Raw genomic sequence first — 18,374 nt, forward strand, 5'->3', positions numbered from 1 at the left:
ACAAACCAACAAAGGATTAATAGTCATAATAGGTGGAGAGCTCCTATAAATCAGTAAGAAAAAAAAAACAAACAGAAAAATGAACAAAAGACATAAGCGGTCATTTCTTTTTCAGAACATGAAAACTAAATGGTCAATAAATATGTTAATAATAAAAAAATGCAACTACCACAACACGATATCATTTTATACCCACTAAATTGTTGAAAATTCAGAAGTCTTGGTGAGTATGTAGAGCATAGGCAATCTCATATCCTGCTGTGTAAGTGGGAATTAGTACATATAACCACTTTGGAGAACAGATTGTCATTATGTGTAAAACTGAATGTGCTCATACCATAAAAACCAGCAGTTTTACTCCTGGGTATATTACTAAAGAAAGTTACACACTGCCTCAGTAGAAATGCACAAAGTATTCATAGCACCATTGGTGATAATACAAAAACTTAGAAAACACCCAATGTCCACTGCAAGGAAATGGAGTCATAGATTGTGATATATCACCAATGAACACTGTAGTGAAAAAAAAAAGATGAAGTATTAGTACATGCAGAACCATGAATGAACTGAAAACATAAGATTGGATGAAAAAATGAAGTTGTGTGAGACTACATATTGAATGATACCTTCTGTTGAAGTTCAAAAACAGTCCAAAGAAACTAATATATAGGGCAACATGTCTGTGTGGTGAAAACATTTTTTATTTTTATTTTTAATCTTCACCCAAGGATATGTTTCTATCTGTTTGTTTGTTTGTTTATTTATTTGAGAGAGATGTGAGAGATTAATGTGAGAGAGAAACATTGATTGGTTGCCTCTCATAGGTTCCTGGATTAGGGATAAAAGCTGCAACCTAGGTATGTGCCTTGTCCTGGAATCGGATCTGCAATGTTTTGGTGCAAGGGACAGTGCTCCAACTAACTAAGCCACCCGGCCAGGGCAGTGACAACATTTTTCAAAGCACTGGAATGATAAACACAAATTCAGGATAAAGGTTACCTAGGGTTCAGAGATGGGGTAAAGCACAAAAGTACATTCAAAGGTGTTTATTAATATTCCGTTTGTTAAGCGAGTATGGGTCTGTGGGCATTAGTTTTTATTATGCTCCAAAATTTATACTTCATATATTCTTTTGTGTATATATGTAAACACATACACATATATATGTATTATATAGTCCTATCTAATAAAAGAGTAATATGCAAATTGACCATCACTCCAACACATAAGATGGCCGCCCCCATGTGGTCAAAGATGGCCACCCCCATGTGGACACAAGATGGCCAGCAGGGGAGGGCAGTTGTGGGCGATCAGGCCAGCAGGGGAGGGCAATTGGGGGTGACCAGGCTGGCAAGGGAGGGCAGTTAGGGGCAATGGGGCTGGCAGGGGAGCAGTTAGGCTGTTGATCAGGCTGTCAGGGGAGTGGTTAGAGGGTGATCAGGCTGGCAGGCAGAAGCAGTTAGGGGCAATCAAGCAGGCAGGCAGATGAGTAGTTGGGAGCTAGCAGTCCTGGATTGTGAGAGGGATCCCAGATTGGAGAGGGTGCAGGCTTGGCTTAGGGACACCACTCCCCCCCCCCCCCCCCGCCGTGCACGAATTTCATGCACCGGGCCTCTAGTAATATATATTATCTTATGTAATACTTTAAGATAAAATTTATTATAAGATGGGAGATTAGAATTTAGCATAGGGAAACTTTCTTTTTAAAAAAGGTTTGTTAAAAAATGGAAGGATCTGCTCAGGGAAGTAGTGAATTCCTGTCCGTAGAGGGGTCCAAATAGAAGTAGAAAGTAAGTTTATATATTAGGCATTGTGGGAGTGGCGGGGGGTGGAGGGGGGGGGGAACGTGTGATGGTCCAGTGTAAGCAGCAGGCTAAACTGAACCTCTCAATTCTGTTCCAGTTCTTTTTAAAAGCTTTATTTTTTTATTCATTACAGTTGACATTCATTATTATTCAGTTCCAGTTCTAGCTCTGTCTTATTATATTTCTGCATTCTAAATTTGTGTATTTCTGCCTACATAAAATTATGGGAAGAAAGTTGTGTCTTAAACTATATAAGAATGGGTTTTAAACTTTGATATTTCCAGTTTTCTTTTTTCTATCTGTATCAATATTTGTATTTTCACATGGCCTCACTCCACTCATCTTTATTTGTCTGTGGATTTATGAAACACCCAAGAAAACTAGCTAAGATCATAAATGCTAAAGTTGGTGTTTCTACTAGAGTTGAGTTTAATATGTTGGTGAGGGTTATATTGTTATATATATTTGGACTGAAGCAGAAGACACTGCTATGTTATAAAATACTAGCCTTTCTTTTTTTAAAGTATGTTTTTATTGATTTTTTTTTAGAGAGAGAGAGAAAGGGAGAGGGATAGAAGACAGAAACATTGGTGATAGAGAAACATTGATCAGCTGCCTCCTGCATGCCCCTTACTGGGGATCGAGCCCACAACCTGGGCATATGCCCTGACCAGAAATTGATGAACCGGCAACCTTTTGGTGCATGGGACAATGATCAATCCACTGAACCACACTGGCTGGGCACTATTAGCCTTTCTTAATGATATAGAATTTTTTTGAGGGGACTGCTAATACAATTTTTAAAATATTAAAATATTAATAATTTGTGATGCTTTAGATACACTGCTTTACACATTAAGGAGACCATACTTTAGAAAAATGGAAAATGAGGACGCCCTGGTCTGCATATCTGAGAGCATTCCAGAACCAACTGTGGAATGGGTGTTTCGTGATTCACAGAGTGAAAGGTACGATGTGTATATAGAGGTAACTGTGATGATTCCTATACTTATTTGGTCTTTTTCTAATGCAGTTGATGTCATACTGGATGTACAGTTGAACTGGTCACCATATTAACAGGAAACTTTGGCATTTGGAACGATTAGTGTGGACTTTAACGGGTGCTGGGGGCGGGGGTCGTTGCTGTTTTAGTAAGGAGGCTTTTTGGAACTCTCCTATGTTGCCTCACTAAACTGCAGGATTCTCCCTGAACATGACACAACATGAATAAAAGCCCTTTAAGTTACAGGATTGTTAGCTCCTTGAGTATCTGGTTGGGGAAAAAGAAAGGTATGGACTGTAGTGTATTGTTCCCTATAAGTAAGAAATTCCCTGGAAATAAATGCTTAATTTGTGGTTATTATGTTTATTCTGGAAGAGAGCACTTTACTAGTAAATTGATTGTTTAAGGACATAGAATCTGGCCTGAGTTCGAACTCTGGTTTGCTTACTAACTGTGTGGCCTTGAGCATGTTACTTAATCTCCTTTCTCATCAGAAGAATGGAGATGGTAACAGTACTTTCTTATAAGATTGCTATGGTGATTAAATGATTTGCAGATTTTGAAACACAAAGAACTGTGCCTGGAGATAGTAGGTAACACATAACTGTTTACTTTTGTTTTTTAAATGTGCAATAGCTAAATTTTCACAAAGTAAAAATTTATGCAATTTTAGCTAATTAAAATTTATTAAACAACTTTTATTCTAAAATGGGACTAAAGAGGAGAAAAAGAAATGATATTAATGTGATCCCAAATTTTAGATGGGAAAGAAAAAGAGATTACCTGTAGATAGGTATATAATGTATTCATAGACAAAAAAAATTAGAAAGCTACACACAAAAATCTGGGTAATTTAAAACTCTGTGTTTTTTTCCCCCTCTAAATTTTCCAAAATTCCTACAATGAACCTAAACTATTGTTGTCTTATTGTCACTGGAAAGGGACTGGGCCCAGAGTGGGTCTGCCTAGGGATGGCCAGTAGTGTGTGGGTTCTTGACTTTGTACAGAAAAGATTTTACAACATGAGTCTTGGTGATTTTGAGAGTATGTTTATTAAAGCTGGGACAGTGAAACAATTAAGGTCTTAGGACAGAAGAAGCAACAGGAGAGAGACAGGTGCGGCTGCTTTGGCCTCTAGAAATGTTATAAGAAAGAAGTGAGTCAAGGCAGGGCTGCTGTTAGCTCACTTGGAAGTCAGAAAAGGAGGCCTTATGGACAGGTTTAGGGGGTTAGCTGGCGATAGCTGCTGCTATCCATTGCTCCTGTGGTTGCAAGTTTCCTAGGGACCTTGGAGTTTAGGAGAAACGTAGTAAAAGTATGCAACTGAGAAATGGAGGGGCATGGACATACTCCAAGGAGAGCACACACAGACTTCCTTTATCTTGAGGGTTTTTATATCTGTTTTCTAAAGGCAAAAATTTTAGGGGAGATCTCAACAGAATATTTATCAGCTCTCCAGGTCTGTCCTTCAGTATGCTGATTCATTGAAATGAATGGATAGATGGGTCAGGGTCATTCTCTGGTCAGTTTCACCTTGAAAAAATGTCATCGAAGAGAGACATGACTGAGGCAGGTCTGCCCCCGGCAGCCAGGCTGGAATGTGTAAACCATTTGCTCCTAATTGTGCTTGGTTAGGAAAGATAAGACCTTGCGATTTATTACCTGGCTGTAAATTGGATTTATTATCTAGCTGTAAATTGCTTGGCCGTTTCTCCATTACACTTGCCAAGAAATTTTCCTACCTTTTGCTATCCTGCCTCATTATAATAAGAAAGGAAAAAAGCTCTAATGGGATGATGCATAAACAAAGAAAAAAACACACCTGCCTAAAATGATAAAGAGGCGAAAAGTGACTGTACACAGACTCCAAAAGCATCACTGCTTTGGGAAAGGTCACGATTAGGGGAGCTCTCCGGAGGACAAGCAGAGGGCCACCGTCCATCCTCTGCTGAGGGAGGAGAGGAAGGGAGCTCCACCAAATCTCGAGAAGTGGCTGATGTCCCTCAGGAGGGACCCTCGACTCTCCCCTGTTAGCGCTGGGAAATCATGACGTTTGCTATTCTCCCCTCAACTGGTTGTCCCTTCTATGCTTCAAAGAAAAGCTCTGTTAAGCTGTATTATAAAACTTAATCATGCTTTTCCCTCCTTTCCTTCCCCTAACTTCTGTCTTCTTTCTCAATTCTTTTTCTCTCTAAACAACAACAAAGGAGTCACCAAATACAAAAAATTTGAAACTGTTCCATTATGTACTTCTCTCGAGAGTTCTTCTTATTGTTGAGATAATGTGTAACTAGTTCCCTATGAACTCGGCTGAAATGACAGATGTGGGTTTTTATCTAATGCCCCTTGACCTGCTCTGTCTTTGCACTCTTAAATAGACTCTTTTTATAAATTTCTTTATTGATTAAGGTGTTACATATGTCTTAAATAGACTCTTAATAAAACAGGCTTTACAACCTGTAACTTTGTTCTTCTCCTGAACATTCATTTGTAATTTTAAAATATGTTTAGTCAAATGACATTTATTTTCTAATTATAGCTATAAAGGAGAAAGTCCACCCATTGTTACAAAGAAGCAAAGTGTACTTCATGAGTTATTTGGAACAGACATAAGGTGCTGTGCAAGAAATGAGCTGGGCAGGGAATGTACCAAGCTGTTCACTATAGGTAAGACCATAATGGTACATATTTCAGTGACTATTCCTTAGAAACGATCTGGGACTTACTATGACCGTTTAGGTAGTCATTCAACTTCAGAAATTCTATGTTCCCTTTATAACACTTTAAATGTAATATTATGGATTCTGTAAGTGCTACAAGGTTGAATAAAAACTAAATATTTTAATTCATTAATTTTTAAAGATCCTATATAATAAAGAGGTAATATGCAAATTGACCCTCACACCCTCACAAGATGGCTGCCTACAACCAGGCTGGCAGGGAGGTTAGTGAGGGACAACCGGACGACTGAACAACCAGGCTGCATGGGGCAACCAGGCCGGCAGGGGGGTTAGTGAGGGACGACCAAACGACTGAACAAGCAGGCTGCATGGGGCAAACAGGCTGGCAGGGGGGGGGGAGTTGGGGGCGACCAGGCCAGCGGGGGGGGGGGGGCAGTTAGGAGCGACCAAGCTGGCAGGGAGGGGGCAGTTGGGGGTGTCCTGGCCAGCAGCAGGGGGCAGTTAGGGGTGACCAGGCCAGCACGCAGAGGCAGTGAGGGGCAATCAGGCCGGCGGGGGTGGGGGGGGAGAATTAGGGGTGACCAGGCAAGCAGGCAGGTGAGCGATCAGGAGCCAGTGGTCCAGAATTGTGAGAGAGATGTCCGACTGCTGGTTTAGGCCCAATCCCCGGGATGGGGCCTAAACCAGCAGTCGGACATCCCCCAAGGGGTCCCGGATTGGAGAGGGTGCAGGCTGGGCTGAGGGGAACCCCCCCCCCATGCACGAATTTCGTGCACTGGGCCTCTAGCTAATAATATAATAAAAGATTCATGACATTTGCGATGATGTTAAAAACTTTATTCTTCAGAACATTCAGCATATACTTTACGATGAGTAAAAATCACTTTTTTTCTTTTTTTTTTTTTTTAAATAAATCTTTATTCAGATTATTACAATTATTTCTCCTTTTTCCCCCCATAGCTCCCCTCCACCCCTTTCCCACCCCACCTTCTGCCCTTACCTCCCCCCCACTGTCCTCATCATCACTTTTTTTCTTACTTGTGATGTTTTCATCTTCTAGATCTAAACCAGACTCCTCGGAACACACTGCCACAATTATTTCTTAAAGTGGGGGAGCCCTTGTGGCTCAGGTGCAAAGCTGTTCATGTAAACCATGGATTTGGGCTCACCTGGGAGTTAGAAAATCAAGCACTGGAGGAGGTAATATGATGCGTTTGCATTCTGAAAATGCAGAAACAGCCAACTGATAGTCCACGTTAAAATCATTAAATCCATGTTGCTTTTATTAAAACCTAGGGCAACTACTTTGAGATGAGTACCTATTCCACAAACAGAACTATGATACGGATTCTGTTTGCTTTTGTATCATCAGTGGGAAGAAACGACACTGGATATTACACTTGTTCCTCTTCCAAGCATCCCAGTCAGTCAGCTTTGGTTACCATCGTAGGTAATGCAGGCTGCTCATGCAACCTTTATTCATATTTTTAGTTGCTTTGGTGTGGACTGTGAGGTATGTGCTGTGAATTCTGATTTTAATATAATGTTAGTGTCAAAAGCTGAGAAAGACACTGAGTCAGATTAGCTTTGCAAACATAAGCTTCCTTTTCCAGTCAAGCCCGATTGAATGTCACTGCCTTCGTAATTGCCCCATTGTACTATGACCATCTGCTTGTAGAATTTTGTCTTCCAGTAGAAGTTTCTTAAGGACGGGAGTAATCCCTTCTATCCTTGTAGTCCCAGGACCTGGAAGAGGGCCTGACACAAAACAGGCAGTTGATAAATGCTTGTTCTGTTCTAAGAACTGAGAGGGCAGTGAACAATGAGAGATCTGGACAAGCACCTACCTGCATTGAAATTTGGGTGAAAGATGGAGGATTTGAAAATAATCATGCTTTTTAAGTAATTTCAGATTAGGTGTCAACCTTCAACTGTAATGAACAGGCTAAGAAATTAAATAATTCTCTCATCACACTGATAAGGAAGTGTTCTACAGGGAAGCCTTGTGAATATTGGTGCTAGACTGTTCTTTTTTTTAAAATATATTTTTATTGATTTTAGAGAGGAAGGGAGAGGGAAAGATGGAAACATCAGTGATGAGAATCATTGATTGGCTGCCTTCTGCATGCCCCCTACTGGGGATCGAGCCTGCAACCCTGGCATGTGCCCTTGACTGGAATTGAACCCAGGACCCTTCAGTCCGCAGGCTGACGCTCTATCCACTGAGCCAAACCAGCTAGGGCTAGACTGTTCTTTCACTTGTGCCCTGTGGTTACTTAGTGTGTGTCACTGAGAGAGCAGTCTGACTGAAAACCCCTACTCTGTTCATGGTTGGCTGGGCTGGGGGAGCCCTTTCAACCTTTTGAAATTGTCTGCAAAAATCTATAGGTTTATTAATACATTTTGGGGAGGGAAAGACTCAATTATTTACATTCAATTCTTAGAGGAATCTTAATTCTGAAGGGGATGAGCTCAGGCTTATAACTGGATAGGTCTCCTGTATTTATTAGACTAGTGAATCTAACCTGCAGCATGAGTTTTCTTGCATTAAACTGATGAATAAAAATGTATTTATCTTCTCCATATATTTTCATAATTTTTTTTTTACAGAAAAGGGATTTATACACGCTTCCAAAACAAATGAAGAGTATGAAATTGACCAGTATGAAGAGTTTTGTTTTTCTGTCAGGTTTAAAGCATATCCACAAATCAGATGTACATGGACCTTCTCTAGAAAATCATTTCCTTGTGAACAAAGTGGCCTTGATGATGGGTACAGGTGAGATGACACAGCTCTAGGTCTCGGCATCATCTTCACACAACTCTTTTTTTGCCCCAGCAGAAGAGTGGTTTTGTGTCATGAATTGGTATATTATTGAGTTGACACTGAAGACAGCACATGTGCAGACACAGTAACAGAGAGTTTTATAGTCAGTTCAAATAGTGTAACCCACTGCATGAAAAATGGAAAGATTCTGGCTGGTGTGGCTCAGTGGTTGAGCATCGACGCATGCACCAAGAGGCTGCCAGTTCAATTCCTGGTCAGGGCACATGCCCAGGTTGTGGGTCGATCCGCAGTGGGAACTGTGAAGGAGGCAGCCAATTGATGATGTTTCTCTCTCGTCAATGATGTTTCTATCTCTCTCTCTCCCTCTCCCTTCCTTCTTTCTTTCTAAAATCAATAAAAACATTTTTTTAAAAGAAAAATGGCAAGAATCCTATTTGAGCAAGGTTCTGTGGCATTTTCTGAGTCACCAGATTGTTACTTCCTATTTGAGAGTGCATGCTGCAGTGAGTACACCAACTCTCCCTCAACACATTTGCAGAGGATTGAGGAAGTAAAGCCCTTAAAAACAGGAAAACATTACCTATCAGTGTATTGGTTTGTTTTCAAAAAATTGGTGCAGAAATTGCCCAATAATCAATGCTAAAGGAAAATTTCCTTTTCCTGGGATTTGTACAGCTGTACTTGGAGTTCTCTAATGGGAGAAATTCTTCATTCCTTTTTTGGAAAACAAAGATTTTTTTTTTCTTTTGTCTTTTCTATAGCTATGACACCTTTTATCTCTTGAAAGGAATCTTATGCAACTTGGTTTCAGGCTAGACTGTGACTGAGAGGCACTCTGTTCTCCTAAGGCCTGATAAACAGTCCCCTAACTCAGGGCTTCTCAACAGCAGTGCTGTTGACATCTTGGGCTGGTAATAATTGTTCTGGGGGCCTCTCCTATGCATTGTAGGGTGTTTAACAGCATTCCTGGCCTCCATCCACTGGGTGTCAGGAGCACCACCACCCCCAATTGTGACAACCAAAATTATCTCCAGACATTGCCACACATCCCTAGTGAGGAAAACATTACCTGGGTTGAGAAACACTGCTTTAGAGGGATCACTCCATTGTCATAAGCCCTTATTCTGAATCATCAAACATGAAAGCAGGAGGTCGGGAGTCAGCTCCCTTTCTCCTAGTTGAATTGACTACCACAGGCCTGTGTTCAAAGGCTCTCAGAGAGCTATAACTCTCCCCTCCCTCCGTGTTGTGGCCCAGTGTCAGGAGCACTTGACACTCTGGGATTCTCTTTTAACCCAATTCAAAGAGATAAAAATCTCAGTTCAGTTTAGTTCAATGGATGTTTCCTTATTATCTTCTTGATGGGCTTGATTCTGTGTGGGGCTACAAGGGTGAATAAGGTAATATTTCTCTCCCGCTCCCCCTCAGTTTTACACAGGCACTTTTAAGTGCCAGAGGCCACCTGGGAGATCACTGCTACTGTGCTGGATGACATCAGGTACAACCTCTTAAGATTTTACAGATTCATTGATTAGAGGACCATGTTTCTGACATATGGGTCATGGGCCAATTAGTAGGCTAGTTCATTTGATTTCATTCCATGATCACAGTATACATTCCTGACCCCAAGTAATTATCGTATAACTACCCAGCCAAGTGAATGAATCAGCACCGGTCCTGATTCCCATAGTGTTTTGTACCTCTCATTTGTCATGACCTGGTGATGTAGTGAAGCTCTGTGTGTGTTGAATCTCACCAGTGAGTATATAAGCTCCATAAGGATAGATTCTCTGTCATTTCTCTATCCTTGTACAATGCCTCCTTCAGTCAAGGGTGGTTTAATAAATGAATGAATTGTTGTCACCCCTCGAAAGCAACTCAAAGTGCATAACCTGGGCCAAAGATGTGTCAGTTCATCCTTTTTGCATGGCAAGGACCACATACATGAACTTACCATAACGGTTGCACTCAGTGTTCAATTTATTTTAAAAAGTTATTGAAGAACTATAGTGTTTGTTGGTGATAATGATGCACCAGGGATGATGGACTACTTAATTCAAATACATAGGGAAGATGGTGCCTCCTTCTTCCTGAAAAAGGTGGTCAAAATATTGCATAAAAAAATGAACAACAAAAAATGTCAATACTAGTGCTCTAAATGTCTTACTGTTCACATGAGTCTCTGTTTTGAGATAGGGCATGGCAGACTAAATTGTAATGAGTTCTTTTCAACTTTTTATCATAAAAAGTTTCAAATTTGCCAGTAAATTCAAAGAATAGTACAGTAAGCACCCTTTTCCCACCACCTAAATTCAACAGTTTAGTCAGACTGAATTTTGTTGTGAAGTACAGTATTTTAGTGTTGGAAGAGATGATACAAGTGTTTATATGTAACCGAAAGGTCTATGTAATAACTTTACTCCTGAAAAAGCTTTGATGTGGTCATAGTGTGTGTGCCAGAAGTTTCTCAGCTTCCCTACCTTCACAGCTTCGTTTCTCCAATTTACTTCCTCAAATATTACCCCACGGCTGATTAGGGCTTGCCTGGATGTGTTTACACTTTATTAAACTGTAATTTTCCAGCAGTCCTGATACCCTGGTCTTGAGAAAAGGTTCTAGGACATGTCATCTGTTTGTTTGTATAATTTCTTATCTCTATAGACTGAATTACAAACAAATCTACCTTAGCTTTTCTTACTTTCATGATTTTAAAAAAAACAAAATAAAATTTTAGAATTTTATAATTATTTAATACATTCCTCTGAAAGACTCTTCTTAGACCTCCGCAGAAACTTCCGTCTGAGGAAGACAGGATCACCCGCTTCCTGACCGGTGTCTTTCTGGGCTGGTCAAGCCACCTCAGTCCTGCCACCTCACTCCTGCCAGCTCTCGGCTCTCCAGTTTCAGAAGCGCTCAGCCTCCCTAGTGCCCATTTTATTATTCTCTGCATTCTGATTTGACTTTGACAATCTCTTATTCTTTGAGTAAAACACTTTTTACTTTATTGTCAAATGACTCCCTGAGCCACTAGAAAGAGCCTGCCCTTTCTCAACTCCCTCTAGGGTGCTAAATGGGAAATAAAAATGACCTGCATGTTGGTTGTACAGAGGGGAAAACCCTTTTCATAGCTGTAATGAGAATACATCTCCTTAGTCACCAAGATATGATATCAGTGTAAATTCCAATTCACTCACCTCCCATCTCAGGCCAGCTGACCATTTTTAGAAAAACACCAGGGGAAAGAGGAAGCCTCGAATCTCTCCGTCACCTAATTGGTTAGTCCCTTTGGAATTTCCAGGGAGGTTCAGTGACGCAGCTGTTTCCATTGCCAGGATTAGCTGTCTTAAGGAGGAGGACAGGCAGTTTGAAATGACCTGGATATTCAGGTTGTTTAGATCACTTTCCTACCGGGAAGAGTGAGAACATTTGAGATGATACGTGCTTGACACCATGGCCAGTGATACTCCATGAAGGCAGCACAAATGCCTTAGGAGGGAAAGAGTTCACAAAACATTTTGCTGTGGGCAGCATATGATAGTCAATAGTTGTGTCGGTAATTTCTTTTTCTATCACATTGATTGTTGCTTTTGGCATGGTCGCTGGCTACTTTTTTTTTTTTTTTTAATCTCCTCTCATTCCTTTTCAGGGCCTTTGGCTATTGTCCAGTGAGAATTACATTTCCCCTTATAGAGGCTCACATCTTTCTCTTCTTGGACCACATAAATGCTGTCTCCCTAAAGGCTGGAAATCACATATTTACTTTTCTCCCTAGTGTTACAGTTTGGCTTTTCTCCAATCTTTCTACCACTTCCACTTCATCAGTCATGCCCTTCTTGTTGTCCAGAAGTAGGCTAGGATAAGAAATTCCCTTTTTACTTCTTTTTAAAAATTTATTGTTAAATTACAGTTGATATACAATATTATATTAGCTTCAGGTGTACATCAGTTATTCAACATTTATATGCCTTACGAAGGGATCGCCACAATAAATCTAAGTACCCATCTGACACCATACATAGTTATTACATATCACTGATTCTATTTCTTGTGCTGTACTTTACATCCCTGTGATTTATTTTATAACTAGTAATTTGTACTTCTTAATTTCCTTCCCCCTTTTCACCTGTCCTCCCACCCTCTTTCTTTAAAATTGAATTTTAGAGAGAAGAAGGGAAAGGGAGAGAGAGAAAAACATTGATTTGTTGCTCCGCTTACTTATGCATTCATTGGTTGGTTTTTGTATGTGCCCTAACTGGATATTGAAGCCTCTACCTTGGCATATCGGGATGATGCTCTAACCAACTGAGCCATGTGGCCAGGGCTATTCCTGCTCTGTTTTTACTTCTTCAGCCTTCTTGTTACCAAGGCAGACCAAAAACTTGTTAAATGCTCATGGAGCAATGAATTCTATTATCGCTATCCAGGGGTCCTTGAACTTTTTAAACAGGGGGCCAGTACACTGTCCCTCAGACCGTTGGAGGGCCAGACTATATGAACAAATTCCTATGCGCACTGAGGGCCCGGGACGAGTCGGCTGCTAAGCAGGACAGGCAGCGGCACCCGGCGGGCCGGATAAATGTCCTCGGCGGGATGCATGTGGCCCGTGGGCCGTAGTTTGAGGACCCCTGCCAGTCAGAATTACCTTTTAGCTGCAAAGTTAAGGATGCACAACATTGATGTCACGGGCTCATAGCTGCTCATCAGTTGCTAGCTGTGCAATTTGAATCTTGCATCAACTGGTGTTCTAGTCTCTCCTTCATCTCCATATCCAACCAAACACCTGCTTTCTCTTTTTTTCCGGGTGCATCTTGGATTTGCTCTTTCCTCTCCTTTCCCATTTTTCCCTACCTTAGGCAACACTCATCTTTTCATGCTCTGTTTAAGTCTGAACTTTTACTTCTCTCCTAGGACTTCCCACATTATACTGTAACTGCTTATTGACTTGTCTGCCTTCACCACCAAACTGCAAATTCTATGAGAACAGAAATCTCTTTTTTTCTAACTCAGTTGTATTTCTGATTCCTCCCACAAATAGGCTCTACCAGTGATGGTAGAATGAATGAATAAATGCATGAATGAATGAATGAATGAATGAATTTCTGGGTTACAACACTGCTTCCAGATTTCATTCCAATAAAATTTTCCTACTGCCATCAGTATAAATTAAGGTACTGTTCCTGATAATCCTCCCCTGCTCAGGATCTATAGCATCTTCTGCTTTCTCTATCAGGTCTAAATAATTCATCTGGGTTTTCAAAGTCCTTCATCACTGGCTTTCCCCTACCCATTTAGCTCTCTTTCACCCCCTCTCCCCCCACATCTCAACAAGCACCTCTGCTCAGTCCATTGACCTCCCCATTGCTCTCCTTTAATAAGGCTGTATGAATTCCCATCTTATCTCTCAGTCCTGCCCTTTCCTCCTCATTGGGTGTCTGTGCTTTTGCCCTCTCATTAAAACGAACTCATCTGGCCCTAGCTGGTTTGGCTCAGTGGATAGAGCTTTGGCCTGTGGACTGAAGGGTCCTGGGTTCAATTATGGTCAGGGGCAAGTACCTCAGTTGCAGGCTCCTGGCACTGGTCAGGGGCATGCAGGAGGCAATTAATCGATGTGTCTCTCACATCTGTGTTGCTCTCTGTCTTTCCCTTTCCCTTCCTCTCTCTCTAAAAATCAATGGGAAAAAATATCCTCGGGTGAGGATTAAAAAAAACAACACAAGAAAACAAAACCTAAGTCATCTTCGAAGACCTAGCTCAAGTCCCACTTCAATGAAGCTATTGGAACTTCGCTCATCTATATTGGCCTCTGATCCATTCATCTTCTCTTGGCCTTATTATATTGTTTAATGTTATAACTATTCTGTTTATATAGGTTTTGTCCATCTACCTGGATATGATATATTTGAGGACAAGAGCCATATTTTATATGTTTTTTTGCATCCTATATATCTCCTAGTTTATGGCTGGCCTCCACTCTGGGTCTTCCTGTTTACATTTCTACCCTACCCATATGTAGTCTTTAAAAAAAACACACCACAAAAACTTCAAGTAGTCTGTATAGAGGAAGCCTAATTAAATAACTTCTGAGAAAGCCTTAGATTTTTTTAATCTAAGGGAAACTTTATTTCTGTGAACAAACCTTCATTTTATTAATTTTTTAAAATCAATTTTAGGGAGAGGGGAATAGAGAGACAGAGAGAGATGTTGATTTGTTGTTCCACTTATTTTTTTTAATATATTTTTATTTATTTATTATTTTTTTTAATATATTTTATTGATATTTTACAGAGAGGAAGGAAAAGGGATAGAGAGTTAGAAACATCGATCAGCTGCCTCCTGCACACTCCCTACTGGGGATGTGTCTGCAACCAAGGTACATGCCTTTGACCAGAATCGAACCTGGGACCCTTGAGTCCGCAGGCCGACGCTCTATCCACTGAGCCAAACCGATTAGGGCTTGTTCCACTTATTTATGCATTCATTGGTTGCTTGTTGTATGTGCCCTGACTGGAGATTGAACATGCCACCTTGGTGTATACAGATGCTCTAAGCAACTGAGCTACCCGGCCAGGACCTAAACTTTCTTTATCTTGTCAATGCATGAAGGCATAATCAACACTATCCCTACCTTTCCTACACTATCCTATATCCCACTACAGTAGCCAGTGTCCTATACACATGGTAGACATGGTGGATAACCCCCAAGATCAAGTTATCCATGTCAAAATGTGTTGAGTGGTTGATGAGCACTCCAAGTGGATACTAGAGCCTGCTGAGACTGCCCAAAGATTTTGTACAAACCCAGTTGATGTGAGCCTTCATCACTGTTAATTACTATTTAAGTCAAGGGTTCATCATAGGTCTTGCTTTGGACCAATGTTAGAGAGCCATTCTCTTAGGAAGTAAAGGAGTTACAGGCTCCTCTACCTACAGAGGTTTTCCATATTTCTGGGAAGTTGGACTAGTCCAGAATGTGTGGAGCAGTAGGGTTGGGAACCTTCTTGTCTCTCTGAGGAGCCCAGTCTAGATCAGTGTGTCTCAACTTTTAATTTGCATATGAACCACATTAAAATGCAGACAGTAAGTTGGGTTGGGGCCTGAGATTTTGTATTTCTAACAAGCTCCCAGGTAATACAGGTGCTGATGCTGCCTGTCCATGGACCCCACTGTGAGTAGCAAGGGCCTAGTATACAGACACCTCCTTGTCCATTGAACTTTAGAGAGTGAATGTCTCAAGGGAGTTCCCTCCCATGCACACCATCATTTGTTTCAGCATTTCCTGTAAGAGTTGGGCTAAGTTTGTTTTTAATTCTTTTCCAAACAGCATATCTAAGTTTTGCAACCACAAACACCAGCCAGGAGAATACACATTCCATGCAGAAAATGATGATGCCCAGTTCACAAAAATGTTCACGCTAAATATAAGAAGTAAGTTAAATTATTAAGAAATTTAATTTAAGTCTTATAACTCCTTAACTACTTATTAATTATGACTAGAAAGAGCTAAGTAATGGCTTAGAAACAATGCTGTAAGACTTTTTATATACTGAAGTGTTTTGAAATTTTACTTTCATGCCTACTGGCTTTGTTTATACATATTTCTCTTTCTGGTTCATCCTTTGAAGCTTAGAGACTTATTCCATATGCTCTGTAAATGTGTTTAATGTTGTGACTATTGACTTTAGTACTTTGAAAGATCATGTTAAGGAAAGGCCAAAAGTCATGTTACCTGCCATTTACTTGTTTTAATAATTTTTGTTTCTCTGATCAATGAAAAGATGAGAATATATTTATTGGAATTTTTGCAGATGCTTTTGAAGCTAAGAATAATTTTGAGGTGTTCAGGTATTTCAAAGTATACACCTTAGCTCTCTATGGAGCCTAGCAATGGGAAAGTGGTGTTCTGCAGGTCAGCGTAGGGCTGCATATGCAGGTTACATGCCTGGGAAAGAGGGAACAACCAGAGGTCTTGCATCATTCTGCCTGAGACACGTCCCAGAACCACAAACTGCTCAGAGTAAATGGGCAGCCTATATGAAACTGACTTTGAAACCATTTGGAAAGTATGATACTACCTGAGCCTATTTTCCCTATTCTCTACAGGGAAACCTCAAGTGCTGGCCAAGGCATCAGCAAGTCAGGCCTCTTGTTCCTCAGATGGATATCCATTACCATCTTGGACCTGGAAGAAGTGTTCAGACAAGTCTCCCAAGTAATAAAGACTCTGGCGTCTCTTACATTGGAAGAACATGAAACACATTCTCCCTGACATATTGGCTCTTTTTCATGAATACAGTTCAAGAAGAAATGACTAAGTGTTTAAAATGCTTACTTTCTGAGTCCACCATAATTCTACATGGTCATAGATTATCTCTGATAACTTATGATAGATGAATCTTTTTTTGAGCTCACTAGAGAAACCATGACTTCCAGCCTGAGGACAGCCCCACCTATCTAACCTACTTCTCTGTCTGCCGTTTCTTTTTAGCTGCACAGAAGAAATCACAGAAGGAATTTGGAATAGAAAGGCTAACAGAAAAGTGTTTGGACAGTGGATATCGAGCAGTACACTGAACATGAGCGAGGCTGTCAAAGGGAACCTGGTGAAGTGCTGTGCGTACAATTCCCTGGGCACATCTTGTGAAACAATCCTTTTAGGCTCGCCAGGTAAACAGCAGCTGCTATTGTAATGAACCACCTCCAGGAATTCCCCACTAGGAGTTAGTGCCTGTTCATTTTTATTGGGGGAATTTTACAAGAACTTACAGGTTCAGTGTGTGATGCAAGAAGACTTTCTGAGTCAGGCAGGAATCCCCAGTGAACGCACACTGCTGTGTAGTTCAGAGGCAGAGTGACTGTTGTGTCAGGTTATTAAGAGTCAGGAGTGATGTAGGTAGAACCATAAATTCCCAGAACAGTGAATGTCTCCTGAAAGATTCAATTTTAGAAAAATAGATTTAGTAATTTGGAGTAGCTACTGTTTTCCCTTTTGCTTAATCTCCTTATTTGCCTTTAGCTTGCTGGTTTATAATTTTTAGTTTTGTTTTTTAAAGCCATCCTAAGTTAATACCGAAAGCCAGCTGCCTACACTTATTGTGCAGAATCGCCAGCATCCTTTAACTGTTTTCCATAGTCATAAAATAGAATGTCTTCAATATCTTTTTTTAATCTGACTTGTCTATCCTGTGGGTTTAAATAGATGTAATTCTTACAATCCTAAGAATGGGTTCAGGATCATTTACAATTTTCTAGGAAGGAAACTATTCCTTTATACTACCATCGCCTGATTTTCCATGGGGAGTGGAATATTTGCAGAGAGCATGTAAGGTAGCAAATCCTAGTAACTCAAGCAGGATGCATGAGATCACGATGAGCCTTCACTATAATGTCAATTAGGAATCCTAAACTTTTTTGTTGCAGGCCCCTTCCCTTTCTTCCAGGACAACATCTCATTCTATGCCACCATTGGGCTCTGTGTCCCCTTCATTGCCGTTTTAACCATGCTCATTTGTCACAAGTACAAAAAGGTAAAAAAACAACAACAAAACAACAACAACAAAAAACAACCCCAACCCCCCAAACTCAAAGGTAAATGTTTGTCATAGTTTCCTATTTCTGAAGAGCTGCCTGTTACTAACAGACTCATTTCATCTCTGAAGCAATATAGGTATGAAAGCCAACTGCAGATGGTACAGGTGACTGGTTCTTTGGATAATGAGTACTTCTACATTGATTTCAGAGAATATGAATATGATCTCAAATGGGAGTTTCCAAGAGAAAATTTAGAATTTGGTAAGAATAGAATATTCCAGATGTTTCCATAGCACTTCATTTCTGTAGGAAAATCTTGAACTTGTACTCATTCACTATTTCTCTTGCAGGGAAGGTGCTAGGATCAGGTGCTTTTGGAAAAGTGATGAATGCAACAGCTTATGGAATTAGTAAAACAGAAGTCTCCATCCAGGTTGCTGTCAAAATGCTGAAAGGTACAGTGGAATGCTAACCACTGAGATGGGTGTTACAGGCTCCACCTCCCCTTCTCTTTCCCATCTTTTTTTGTGGTTACTGCTCTCCAATCTTCAAAGCTGAAAAGGAAGTGA

The 18,374-nt window shown here is 40.6% G+C and overlaps 1 protein-coding gene across 1 annotated transcript in view; it reads left to right on the forward strand.

Annotated features, from left to right (window-relative positions):
* The window catches only part of FLT3 (fms related receptor tyrosine kinase 3), an 81,124-nt gene that overhangs the window by 33,992 nt on the left and 28,758 nt on the right, over positions 1-18,374 (forward strand). Inside the window, exons 5-15 of the mRNA XM_080659620.1 lie at positions 2,644-2,773; positions 5,348-5,475; positions 6,550-6,689; positions 6,786-6,939; positions 8,100-8,268; positions 15,599-15,702; positions 16,378-16,486; positions 16,763-16,941; positions 17,695-17,801; positions 17,934-18,066; positions 18,156-18,260. Coding sequence (XP_080515746.1) covers positions 2,644-2,773; positions 5,348-5,475; positions 6,550-6,689; positions 6,786-6,939; positions 8,100-8,268; positions 15,599-15,702; positions 16,378-16,486; positions 16,763-16,941; positions 17,695-17,801; positions 17,934-18,066; positions 18,156-18,260 — 1,458 coding nt within the window. The remainder of the gene's footprint in view (positions 1-2,643; positions 2,774-5,347; positions 5,476-6,549; positions 6,690-6,785; positions 6,940-8,099; positions 8,269-15,598; positions 15,703-16,377; positions 16,487-16,762; positions 16,942-17,694; positions 17,802-17,933; positions 18,067-18,155; positions 18,261-18,374) is intronic.

This window comes from Plecotus auritus (assembly GCF_963455305.1).
Source record: "Plecotus auritus genome assembly, chromosome: 3".
Taxonomy (NCBI): domain Eukaryota; kingdom Metazoa; phylum Chordata; class Mammalia; order Chiroptera; family Vespertilionidae; genus Plecotus; species Plecotus auritus.